Here is a 12,827-nt window from a genome sequence, read left to right as displayed (position 1 = left end):
TAACCACATGGAAGGCTTCCTTGTGAGTCTATCAAATTGAAGATGCTGTGTACTAAGAAGTGAGCTGACTAGCTGCCCCAGGGGCACTGGCAGGTGGTGGAGCCCTTCTAAGGGCCTGAATGGAAACAGCAAGTTTTTCTATGGGTCTCTACCCTGGCCCTAGGATTACCACACTCTTGGTACTTGTCAACTCGAAGTAATGTTTTACCTAACTTCACTTCCTTGTAACTATTCAGACAGCATACTAGCTTCTTGAATATAATTTATGTTATGTCAAGTCTATCTTTAAAATTTGGTAGGCAATATTGAATCTATAGCTTCTAGTCCCTGGCTTACCTTGATCCAGCTGCATAAGGGTTTTTTTAAGAGTCAGTTTACTTACCCCATGTAACAAGCCCATGCTTGTTTTGGAGATGTAAAAACTTAACATGATATTTAAGGGTTTTAATGGCAAAATCATACAGTCTTCCAAACAAAGACAATAAAGCAGAATGATTAAAGTCATGGATTTTGACTTGCTCCAATGTCTCAGGCAAGTCACCTGAGTAAATGAAGAATTTATTCATGCCTCATCTGCCCTTATCTGTCACAGAGGGCTTAGAACGGTACCTGTTTGATGGGTATGTCGTGAAACTTACATATTATAATTACATATAAGCAGTTAGAAGAGTACCTGACACAGAGTAAGCACTCAGCAGATGTTTACTATTAGCTATTGGAAAATTTCACCATGAAAATGGCTCCTTTATCAGTGGATGAGTCAAGAGGAGAGAGTAAATGACAATATCACAGCAAGTTGGTGGGGACCTAGTTCATATCTACGTGAAAAAAGGAAAGTGTGTGTGTGTGTGTGTGTGTGTGTGTGTGTGTGTGTAGAAAAATGTATGAAAGTTTGTCTATCAAATGGTTCATCATGTTAACTTTGAGGATTGGAATACACTGGGGAAAGATTAAAGAAAAAAATTAAGTTTTACTCCATTCCTCTATCATTTGAGTTTTTACACATTTAATATATTCTTTGTGAAATTTTTACAAATGTGCCAGGATAAATGTTTTGAAGTTTTCCTGACATGCCGGTATTGTTATTTTGGCATTGCTGGCATTTCTTGCTGTCTTTGGATCTACACCCATTGAGTCAACAGACCATTCTGGAGGGAACAGACGATAGGACATAAATGAAGTGAGAGAAAAGGAGTCTGGGAAGTGGGAACACCTTATCATAACCGTCCTTTGGGGAAAGGATGTGATGGCAAATGAGGCAAACTTCCTACCCTTGTGATGAAAAGGACTCCTCGGACAGAGTCTTCGGGCGCATAGACAAGAGAACCAACCAGAAGGGAACACTCACACACCCATCCCACACCCACACATGCAGAACAAGCACTCTGAGAACACTCTGCTTGTCTCCAGGTAAGTATGTGTCTCCAGTAACCAGGACTTGACCCATGACTCCCCAGCAAGAGACGTACCCAGATGGAACCCATCCAGCTTCTTCTGTGTCCACTCTGCCAGGACATGGTCCACACCCCTAGAGAGGTGGTGGGAGTGATGATGGGGAGAGGGAACCCCTGCCCGTGCTGGGTGAGATCAAACAGAACCAGCTCAGAACTCCCCTAGGCCAGATGTTGCATTAAAAAAAAAAATACTCTGGCTATATGGGCACCTCATCAATCTTGAAATCTCTTAGTACTACATGACTTAGTACTTATGACTGCAGTGTAGAGTAATCTCAGGCATGAATAAATCCTTCATCCACCCCCTCGGAGCCTCCAGGCTAGTGCAATCCGGTCCCAGCTGAACCCAGGGCTGCAGAATGAGACCAAAGTTCCCAGATGGCTCCAGGAGTTGTTCCCACAATCCCTTAGACTGGATAAGGCTCATCCTATGATATAATGGCACCTGACCCACAGAGTCATTCTGCGGACTCATTAATCCACACAAATACATAGAAAGGAGCTTTCTCATTAACTGCTAATTTTATTATTCTATTTCCCCTCCATGTTAGAGAGGTCTAAAGATCAAATTCTCAAGACCCCTCAGAAAGGGTGAACTAGTTGTTCTGTTGACAATCCTGCTTCTCACCACATTCTCAGCATAAGCTGACTCTAGGTTTAATATGCCATGAACATGTACTGTTCAGGTTTTGAGGAAAAAAACATGGAATGCCTCAGAGAGGGAATAGCTTGGCCAAGAGATGAGGAAAAATACTCTCCAGCAATGAGAAGATGAGAGGAGGGGTGTGGGGACCCAGAGCAGCAGGGTGCTCAAGTCAGATTCTTGGATGAGGCAAGGAAATCTCAGAGTGGAAGATCGCCTGGGACACCTGTGAAGGGAACCTCAGGCCTCTGCACTCAGAGGCTGTTCCAAAAAGCATGACAGAATCAGCAGGGACCTGTCAGGCTTGATGTGCCCATTGCAGACGGGACAATGGGTGTCTCCACTGCACCTGTCTACATAAGTCATTAGAGTTCATAGGACCTTTCCCACTCAATCTATCCCCACACCCTCACACCTCCAACATACTAAAACACACACACACACACACGCTCACACACTCACACACATGCTCACACTCTTACACACATCTTGGCACAGTTTAAAACCATTCCCTAATTTGTTTTATGTGTGATTTCCTTCCAATTTTTGTTTTATGGTTTCTTTGGTTTTCTATTCACATGGATTTTGGGACACATTTACCCCATGACTTTTATCTAAATCATCTTAAATGGATGCTAATTCAAAGCTGAGCTTGGGCAGTGGTCTAGGGACTCTAATTTGCTGGAAGCTCTTCTCAGTATGAGCTTTGTGTTTAGAAGGGTTTGGAATGCAACCAGCTATCTCCATGGGCCTCCTTTTGTGAGTCGCCAGACAGGGAAGTTTCCATGATTGCAAGAACACCAGTGAACTTAGCACTTCTCAACAACCAAACATTCTCTAAATTGTGAGGGATAAACCCCAAATGCTTATGAGGAAATTAGGGAAGGAGACTGAGAGTTGACCAAAATCAGGAAAAAAGGAGTCAGGATAGTAGAGAGACAAGAAAAGGATCTTAAAAGATAGAAAGGAACTGGCAAAGAAGAAAGGGAAAAAGCAAAGATTCCTCATGGGTTCATCTGTTTCAACAAAGTTAAGAAGGATTATTGATCTGTGAAAACTGTGGCATAAAGAGGATACAGTTTATCAAAAGGTGCTGAGAATAGAATGAGAAGCATGATTATCAAATTATACATTCACTGCAGGGGTATGTTAAGGGGGGCACTTCAGGAAGTCAGTAAATGCTCAGGAGAGATAACAGTAAAAAGTTGTCTTAGAGGGAAGGTGAGTCTCGTACAGTGTGTATCAGAGGTGTGAGCAAGCACTGAATGGATAGGGATCCCTGCTTCCTTCACTGAGGGAAACCAGGCCCATGGCCAGCCTTGAAAACAAGGAGAACTTCAGGAAATCCTTGTGGTAGTGACGCTAGATTTCATTCATCAAGACTTGAGAAAACACCCTCGACTCAGATCTCCTCTTTAAAGTCCATCTTTCCTTCATGAGCTTAGTTTGGCCTTCTCCCTCACCCCCAAGCTCTGTGGTGACACTGAGCAGCAAGATGAGTCATTTGCATCTTCCATCTGCTGTGGTCCCCATCAGTGGAGGACCAAAGGCAGTGACCAAATAATGGGAAACAAGAGTGATCAGGAATAGATACCGACAGAGCAGAACTTTCTGGGACAGGGTGGTCCAAGTCAGTTGCATGCGCCTGGCATCACCCCAATTATGAGCATCTTTAGAAGTTCTCAGAAGGCAGAGCCTGGCTATCTGGATGCTCTGCCCCCTCAGAGACCTCAATCACAACTTCAGTCCCCAACATCTCGCCTGTGTCTGCTCAAAGTTTTCGGATTCTCCTTTCCTCCACATTTCTTTAGAGAGGCCGGAAGGGGGAGGGGCAGGGGGGGAGGAAGATGGAGAAGTGCTCAGGGCAGCCCTGACTTCCCTGCAGGACACCTGGCATTAACCTCCTACCTTCTGTCTCCTTAGATCTTCCCATTTGGAGGAGTTTTTAACTTCTTGGTGCTTCCAATTGCTGGTGGAGGTAGCCTGTTACAAGGTGGCTGAAGGCAAGCGACAATCCCTCAGACAGCCTGGCCCTTCTTGACTGTCAAGAGAAGTCTGGAAGCTCTAAGAAATACAGTTTGCCCAGAGAAAGGATGGAAACAATCCAACTGTCCAGTAATGCCTGAATCGAAAAAAAAAAAAAAATGATGCTATATGCATGTGGTGGAATAACATCAAACAGTTAAATAACAGCCCTAGATCGGTACAAATTGACACAGATAAAACATGAAAATATAAGACTGGTTGAAAGAAAATGTGATGTACAATGTTAGATTATGATTATATATAAACATATATATAAAAATTTGGACTGGATACATTCAAAACTCTGATACTGGTTAACTCTGAAGAGTGGGAGGGAAGCTAAAACTAGGTCTAGAAAAGGTTATGTGTTTAAAAAGTATCTATAGGAGCACCTGGGTAGCTCAGTTGGTTAAGCATCTGCCTTCAGCTCAGGTCATGATCTTGGGGTCCTGGGATCAAGCACCGGGTTGGGCTCCCTGCTCAGCGCGGAGTCTGCTTCTCCCTCTGCCTCTGCCCCTCCTCCTGTTCATGATCTCTCTAAGAAATAAAATCTTTAAAAATAAATAAATAGAGGGCGCCTGGGTGGCTCAGTTGGTTGAGCGACTGCCTTCGGTTCAGGTCATGATCCTGGAGTCCTGGGATCGAGTCCCGCATCGGGCTCCCTGCTCGGCGGGGAGCCTGCTTCTGCCTCTGACCCTCCCCCCTCTCATGTGCTCTCTCTCTCTCTCATTCTCTCTGTCTCAAATAAATAAATAAAATCTTTTAAATAAATAAATAAATAGATAGATAGATAGATAAAATAAAAAGTATCTATAAAATGAATTACTCATTATCCACAGAACATATTATTTACATTTAATATCATTGTTTATCCAGGAAGCCCAAAAGAACACACAGATAAACTAGTAAGACAGTTCAATAAGGTGGGTGGATACAAGGTCAGCACATGTAAAAATCCATCAAGTTTCTCTAGATCAGCAATAACTGCCCACTGCAGCACCCTGACTCGCACCCACAGGCCCTCATGTGACTCCGTGCTTTCCAAAGAAGTCTCTCCCCAAGCAGGAAGAACGACCAAAACTCTCACTGCGTAACCTGCATACTACCAAGTTACATGGACTCAACTCTAGGTCTTTGAAGCTGTCAGCAGAAGACCCTGGAAGGCAGGAGGGAGGGGAGAATTCCTGGCGGGCTCAAGGAACAAAGGAGCCAAGGGGAAGGTTACAGAGCACAGCAGACCAGAGAGTGAGTAGAATCTCCCAGAGGCGGTGAAAGTATGGGAGGGTAGACAAGCTTCAAATTCTGAATTCTTGGAATGACCATTAAAGGAGGCACTGGGCATCTTGAGGCAAAGGCATGTGGACATGCAGATGGCACCCCCTTTGGAGAGGCTGGGAAGCTTGAAGCCAGAGGGGAAGCTGGATGATGATGATGATGATGATTGAAATACTAACGACAACACCAGATCACAGGAACCATGGTTGATTCAATAAAGCCCCATGAAGGCCCCTTTCACATCTTGAAAAAAATCCATGGGACTTTGGAATTAGACCTGATTCTGCTTCATTTTATAGAATCTCTGAACTTTGAATTATTTTCTTCTATCAGTTCTCTGAAGACTGGCTTTGGCCCCCCACTCAGATTAGAAAGACACACTGCACCCCACTTACCTTTCAGTCCATGGACAGCCTCATGCATTGAAATGAGTCTTCAGTGCCTTCCAGATGTCTGTAGTTCCGGGGGGTGGCTGGTAGCAGTGGGGTGAGGATGAAGTTCAGGGATGACTGCGTCCAAAACTGTGTCCAAAACTTGAGCAGCTAGAGTAAGAATTTATTTGGCAATTGATCTATTAATATCAAAACTGGAAATAGCCAAGCTTATTGGCTGAAACTCTGATTACAACCATTTCTTCCTCTAATTCCTGATTGTGGTCAGACGGCTTCTTTTTGATCGCTATGACAAACTCCCACCAACCCTGGAGGAACCTGTTCCATGGACAGCTTCCACATGTAGACATGTCTCCTCTGCCCCCGTCCAGGCCAGACCTGGGGAGACATGCACAGCACCCACCAGCCCCCCGAAGACCGACCGTCCCAGGGCTTTCAGTCACAACCCCACGGTTTCTAGAGCACCTGCTACTTACAAGTAACCTCGTTGGAACTCAGCCTATTTGTCCCAGTCTCATGAAAGATGTGGAAGCCAGCCCTGTGAAAACAGTCACACGGAAGCCTCATTCAGCAGCATGAGTACCACTGCTTCTAGAAAAGGACTGTGGGGGTCTCTGTGGTGCTTACGTGAAACCTAGTTCACCAGCCACTAGCGAGACTGATGTACATGGTGGGTAGATGGATAGATAACTTTAATTCAAGAATATATCCAGGCAGGGTTTGGAAAACAGCCTTTATTGCATATGACATTTATGTGGTCCTGTGATGCTAGACGGAGTGCTGGTTCCTTCACCTTCCTTCACATCATTGGCATCCTGTCTGCTACTCTCCCCAGGGTCCTGTCTTCTCCCTGGAAGCGATTTTAACAAATAAGGCAGAGCAAGAAGAGACAAGATGCGACGTGAGCTCCACTAGTCAGAGTAACCCTTCACCTCTGTCTTAAAGCTCAGAGCCACACACACCAGAGTGAATTTATTTCCAGATCTACCACAGCCCAATCAAGGTGCTGGAACATTTCCAGATCTCTTAGGGCCTCACTTCCGTGTTTCTCCTTCTCCACACTCCACGTTGTCCCAGAGTGAGAGGCCAGCTCAGGCTGAAGGCTCTCACACGTCAGACCTCTGCTCCCGCTAGGCCCCTTGTCCTTCACACCACTCCTGGCCCCTGAGGTTGTGCTGAGCTCTCTCAGCCCCAAAGGCCACCTGGCAGTATTTGCTCTTAGAGTTCAGGTCAGGTGTGGAGACACTGAGGTAACTGCCCATCAAAATTCTCACTTTCTCGTTTAAGTCAATGGAGGTCAAGTCCCCGGAAGCACCGGGTCTGGCACGAGCTGATGCAGCTGCAGAGCCACCAGGGAACCCAGTGTGGGCCTGTGGCCCCTTCCCCTAAATTCCTCTGGGACCTCATGACATCGGCCCAGATGATACCAGCCTCAGGCCTTACCTCTCCCAAGAGAAGGCCACACCATCTTCCGGGATCTTCTGGCTCATGAATCTCAACTGCTGTGTGGAAACCAGAAGAAAGACACTTTGTAGTTCAAGAGAAAAGGGCTCCGTGAGCCTGAAGAGCTCAGGACAAATCCCCACTTACAGTCAGACCTGGACAGGAAGCCAGGGGCCCGGTTACCCGCCTCCCCCTTCAGGTGTCCCCTGAGCTGTGAAAGCCCCCAGCTCTCCCTCCCAGAGGGGTGAGCCTGGATGGGAGAAACATGGCGGCTCGGAGAAGACGCAGCTCCCTTGGCACCCCCAGCCCCTGCTCACTTCTTGTCCTTTGGAGAATGGAACACACAGCCTGGGCACTGGCTCCAAGGTCGCTTGGGGCCGAGGTCTTCCTGTGTGGGCTGCTCTTCCTTCTTCTCCTTTTCTTCCTGCCTCTCTTGCTCTTCCTCCTCTTCTTCCTCCTCCTCCTCCTCCTCCTCCTCCTCCTCCTCCTCCTCCTTGTGGGCGCTCTCTGCTTCCACAGTGCCCGTCAGCTGAGCCATGGTGAGGTGAAACACGTGGCAGCTGAAACCTTCCCGGATCCCATGCTGCACGTGCTCCTGGAGGATCTCCAAGGTAGAGAAGACCCGGCAGCAGGCCATGCACCTGAAGCCAGCCTCCACTGTCACCAGCCAGTCGGGGGTCTTGGCCCTGGGTCTCTCCACAACTGCAGGCGACCCAGGTGGGCTGTCTGACTCTGCCCGTTCCTCGTGTTCCTTCTCCTCCCCACTGGGCTCGCTGTCCGACAGCAGGTTTCTGGTGGACACGTCAGAGGGGGGAGTCCCTACCCGTACGTCCTCGGGAAGGGTCACTTCTTCCATCTTTGGCGGCTTTTCTAGTGACTCCGAGGTCTCCAAGATCTCCCAGGAGACAGCCACACCCTTTTTCATTTGTACCTGCATGTAGTATATTTTCATGCCCTTTTCCTCTTTGTTTCTGTACAGAGAGGACACACAGGTCTTATAGGACGAAGGGGACGAGGAGACATGGTGTGAGGGGGGAGCAGTCTCCCCTTGTTCCTGAACCTGGGATAGGGGTGTTCTAGGCTGGGGACTGTCTCGAGGTACTCTCCGGAGTCCTGGGAAAAGAAATTAGAGACATGAGAATGTGAGTGGGGGAAGCCCAGAAGCTGAGGGGTCTTCAGATGTGAAGACGCGTGGTGTGAAGAGGCTGGCGTTGGTGTTCATAATCGGGGTGGTGTCATCCAGGTGCTCTTCATGTGTGTGTAGGGATGCTGGCGGTGTGTCGGTATACAGGGGTGTGGAGTAAGGTATGTGGAGTAGCATGTATGGGACGTTGGTGGATTGAGTGTATCTGTGTTACCATCAGTGTGTTGGTGGAATGTGCACAGTCATGTAGGAGATGGTACTGCGGATCCCATGTCTGGATTGGGGGTGGGGAGTGGGGGTTGTGTGCTGAGAATGGATGTGTGTGGACTACAGCTGTATGCATCAGGGCATGGGGATCTGAGCTGGATGGTCCTGTTCCAGTGCTAGAGGCCTGGGCTGAGGAGCTCCATCCTTCTCTGGAGGCAAGGGCAAAGGCTGGCCCATGCTTCTTAACTTCCCCACTACGGTTGCACCAGGGCTCCCCACCCCCTCCCACACTGAGCTCAGAGCCATGCTCTCCTAACAGCGACACCAGCTTCCTGGGCTCCTCCACGGAGCCCTGACCACCTCTGATTGTCTTGGGTTTCTTCTTGGCCTCTCCTGGATCTATGTGCCCCATGCCCAAGGAGCCCTGAACCCTTACCAGCATGGATGAGCTTGCGTGGAGAAGAGACACAGGAGAAGTATTCAGAGGCAGAGGACACCTCCCCTACCGCTGCGCCCCAGCCTTTGGCCACCCCAGTTGACTCAAGCTGAGGGGCATCCTCCTGTGACTTCGAGACTCCTAGAAAGATATGAAAGCCTCAGTAATACGGTGGTTGGGGCATGTTTGGGCATCATTCACCCGTCCAACAAGTATTAACCAAGTGACATATGTCAAGGGCAGTGAATACACACGGTTCAGAGTCTGGTCCCGGGTGGATGCTCCTGTATTGAATTACTATCAACACTTATTTTGTTAGTGTCTGGTTAGGAATGAAGGACTGAGTAGGTCTGAAATGTGAGAATCGTGTGTATCAGCCCAACCTTTCACAGATGTGGGGCTGGTGTGATGAGTAGGGTAGAAACGCATCCATGGAGAGTTTGGTGCATAGTTGCTCAGGAATTGTGCAACATGTAACCATTTTATATAATAGGTTCTGTACTTATGGTGTGTATTCAATCATTTATTCATTCATCCAACAATAGTCAGAGAGCAGCTACTATGTATCAGGCACTATTCTAGGCTCTGGTAATGCTGAACATTCTAGTAGAAGACAGACACTAGACAGAAGTATGGTCAGTGGGCGCCTGGGTGGCTCAGATGGTTAAGCGTCTGCCTTCGGCTCAGGTCATGATCCCGGGGTCCTGGGATCGAGCACCGTGTTGGGCTCCCTGCTCAGCGGGAAGCCTGCTTCTCCCTCTCCCTCTGCCTCTCCCCTGCTCATGCTCTCTCTCTCTCTCTGTATCTCTCTGTCTCAAATGAATAAATAAAATCTTTAAAAAAAAAAGTATGCTAAGTGTATGTCAGCTGGTATTAAGTATACACCTGTTGCCAGAGTTAGCAAACAGAAACAGAGGATGCCCTGTTACATTTGCATTTCAGATAAACCACAAACAATTTTTTAGTGGAAGCTTTCCCATGTAATACTTGGGTGATGCCTATTTTTAGTGTAAGTATGTCCCTTACGGCATTTGGGATATATTCATACTCCAGAGTTCGGTGTACGAGGAGAGGACTTTGACACCCATGGATGGTTTGTGAACACAGTGTAGGAGTGATGTTCATATCTCCCTATATGCTCTGTGTGTGATTTAATAAAGTAGCATAGGTGGAGATGTGCGATTTTTTCTGTACAAAGTGTATATGGGTATGTAAGAGACAATCTCATGAAACTCCCTTAGTAAGAGTTCTATATTCACTCTTACATGTTTTGAGTGTCTCCCAGATCCAGGCATGGTGATAGGAACTTTACAAGGCCAACATCACATCTGAGGACACCCTATCTGCATTCTCCCCACTGCTCCCCCCATCCCATCATACACACAGAGGCAAAATATCTGGCCAATCACTGCCTCCTCTGTCCTATCCCAGCTACTGCCTGAAAACCTGCCTCCTGTCCCACCTCCAGCCCCAGGGCTCATCCTATACTCTTCAGGGCCATGGGCCTTGCGGAAACTGCCGGGCTCCAATACGGGGCAGAAGGCTCCGGCTGGCTCTCTGGCATGGATCAGTGGATAAATTCTTCCTGCTAAAGAAATACCATGATGCCATCACTAGACAATCTCCTTTCTCACTTCTCAAAATATTTTTCAACAAGGCTTCTCTTTGCTCTTCAGTAAAAGGGACAGCACAACCCACAGATCTTCATCAGCATCCTTCGCAATGCTCCCACACCCCACCCAGTGACCTCAGAGGAAGATGGAACAAAGAGAGTAAGAGAGAATACAGGACTGAGAAAAGCCATCCCCTGGGAGTCTGGGCCAGCAGGACCCCGGCCTGCTACGAGTCCAACAGAGCTCCAGCCCTGAGCAGACCCAAGAGAGAAGTCCTCAGACAGGCAGAGCTGACTCCCCACCTGCCAGGGGCGTCTGGCCCTCCCCGTGCCATCTCACACCACAGGGATGCTCAGGATGGACATGGCAGCATCCTCAGATACTTCCCCAGGGACACGTGCTCCTCCATCCTACCTTCCTAGATAAGGCTCAGGCTAGCAGCAGCCTTTGCACCCCAGACAAGGTGCCCAGCGCATACCTCCTCCCTGCTTGGCACTTTCCGGGGACTCTTCACTTTCCAGATGTTTCCTCTTTTGTCGCTGTTTCATGGTACCAGCAACAGGAGTTGCTTAGAAGATGCCTAACACCCAGCGCCTCCTTTTCCCTACTGGTTGGCCCTCCTTGACTCTCGGGAAATTCGTTGAGGTGACCCGATATGAATAAAAATTATCGAGTCTCCTAAATGGCTGAGGAACTCAGACCACATAGAGAATCAGCAACACTGCCCAGTGCTCGCTCCAGCACAGGGCTGTTAAGGTTCAAAGGTCACCCGGCCCCCAGCGGGGGTTCTCTGACCTGAATGATGACATCAGAGCATTCTGAGGACCTGGATCCCACACAGTCTTTGCAAATGCACAGACCCCATGTTCAAGAACAATTCCTCTCTCCCCAGTGGAACGTCTCCCATGAATTCAACTCACATCTTCTTAAGAGGGTAGGATATTTTGAGATGCTCATCTGCTCATGTTTCATTTTTTCCCCCCTTCTCCCTTTATTTTTTTACCCTTTTCGTTCTACATTCAAGCGGGTAGCAGACTCTGCGTTCTCTGGCCAGAGAAGGGCATGGCAGGACTAAAAGCAGCAATATCATGCTCATCATCTTGGCTTTTATTTCTAAAATCCCCAACTCCACAGAAAAGACAGGATACTTGAGCAGAAACCTAACAGAAGCAGGAATTCTTGAAATTCAGTACTTACTGTCTTCTTTTCCTACTGAGTTGTTGAGAGGTGCCAACTGTCAGGTCTGTGGATCATGGAGGAGGAGTCTCCAAGGCGTGGTTAGAGGGGAAGATGTGGCAAAAACTCCAAGAGGAGAAGGCTGTATTGTGCATACAGGCAGAATCAGGGCAAAACCTGTCCCACATGTGGCACAAGAGCCACCAAACCCTAAGGAGGCACGGCAAGCAAGCTGAGGAACATCTAAGCTACAAGTGTGTCCTCCCATAAATAGCAACCACGCTCTCACCTCAAACTTCATTCACTGTGGCTCCGTATGATCTCCAAATAGGGATGGGTGGAAATCCAAACGGGACACCAGCAGGATCAAGGCTTAACATATGAATCAGATGGAGTTACAAAAACAGTTCTATCCTATTTCTTGCGTACCTCTGCTTGTGGGCTGAAATGTATACCAGTTGTAAGTGGTGACCCATCTGGATGCTCCTGATTCCAGTCCAAAATGAGAGACACCGCCTTTTGAGGCAGTACTGGTGTGCGGGGATGAGGTGGACCTCCCCGAAGTCACTGACACCAGGAGTGGTGTCACTGGACCAAGGTGAGTCCCAATGTGAAGGGCACTGTGGGACGTCACGGTCTCCAACAGCCGAGACTGAAGACAGGACAAATGCAGCCTTGCAAGGATTTGCGGAGGAGATTCAACCTTCCCGTTTCTTGGAGAATCCCGACGTAAGAAGGGGCAAGGAGGACTTTTTTAAAACTCCTTGTGGCAGAAATTTTCAAGCATACGCAAAGTGAAAGCAATTGTCTAATGGGGATGTGGCTCCATGGACCTATCACTCAGCATGAACCATTACCGATACTCTGTCATTCTCGTCCCATCCACCACACCCCTCCCCCATGCCACATATAAACAGTTAGCTTTTCCCTCATTTGTTCTAGTTTAGATGTTTCTGGGAGTATGTGGGGGTGGGAGAGAACTGTATTTTGAAGAAAATCTCAGACATATGTCATCTCTC

General features: G+C 47.9%; 1 protein-coding gene across 1 annotated transcript; it reads right to left on the bottom strand.

Moving 5' to 3' along the window:
- Positions 1-6,518: 6,518 nt before the first annotated feature.
- On the bottom strand, positions 6,519-11,180 carry FAM170A (family with sequence similarity 170 member A). Its single transcript, XM_064595646.1, has 5 exons — positions 11,111-11,180; positions 9,020-9,178; positions 7,550-8,345; positions 7,233-7,291; positions 6,519-6,639 (listed from the first exon to the last, which is right to left on the bottom strand). Exons 1-4 carry the CDS (start codon positions 11,178-11,180, stop codon positions 7,285-7,287), a joined length of 1,032 nt encoding a protein of 343 aa, XP_064451716.1. The 3' UTR covers positions 6,519-6,639; positions 7,233-7,284.
- Between the last annotated feature and the right edge of the window lie 1,647 nt (positions 11,181-12,827).

The sequence above is a fragment of the Mirounga angustirostris genome, unplaced genomic scaffold (assembly GCF_029215605.1).
Source record: "Mirounga angustirostris isolate CCGP_5_RB_7025 unplaced genomic scaffold, mMirAng1.0.hap1 SCAF_7, whole genome shotgun sequence".
In the NCBI taxonomy this organism is placed as follows: Eukaryota; Metazoa; Chordata; class Mammalia; order Carnivora; family Phocidae; genus Mirounga; species Mirounga angustirostris.
Note: the sequence above shows the minus strand (reverse complement) of the source record. Positions and strands in the feature narration are given on the sequence as shown.

Bases quoted from the DNA above. Each gene is read 5' to 3' on its own strand.
- FAM170A (XM_064595646.1), bottom strand. From the start codon at position 11,180: ATGAAACAGCGACAAAAGAGGAAACATCTGGAAAGTGAAGAGTCCCCG. The intron at 9,179-11,110 runs GTATGCGCTGGG...CGTATTACTGAG, and splicing joins AAGTGCCAAGCAGGGAGGAG to GCTTTCATATCTTTCTAGGA. The intron at 8,346-9,019 runs GTAAGGGTTCAG...TTCTTTTCCCAG, and splicing joins ACGCAAGCTCATCCATGCTG to GACTCCGGAGAGTACCTCGA.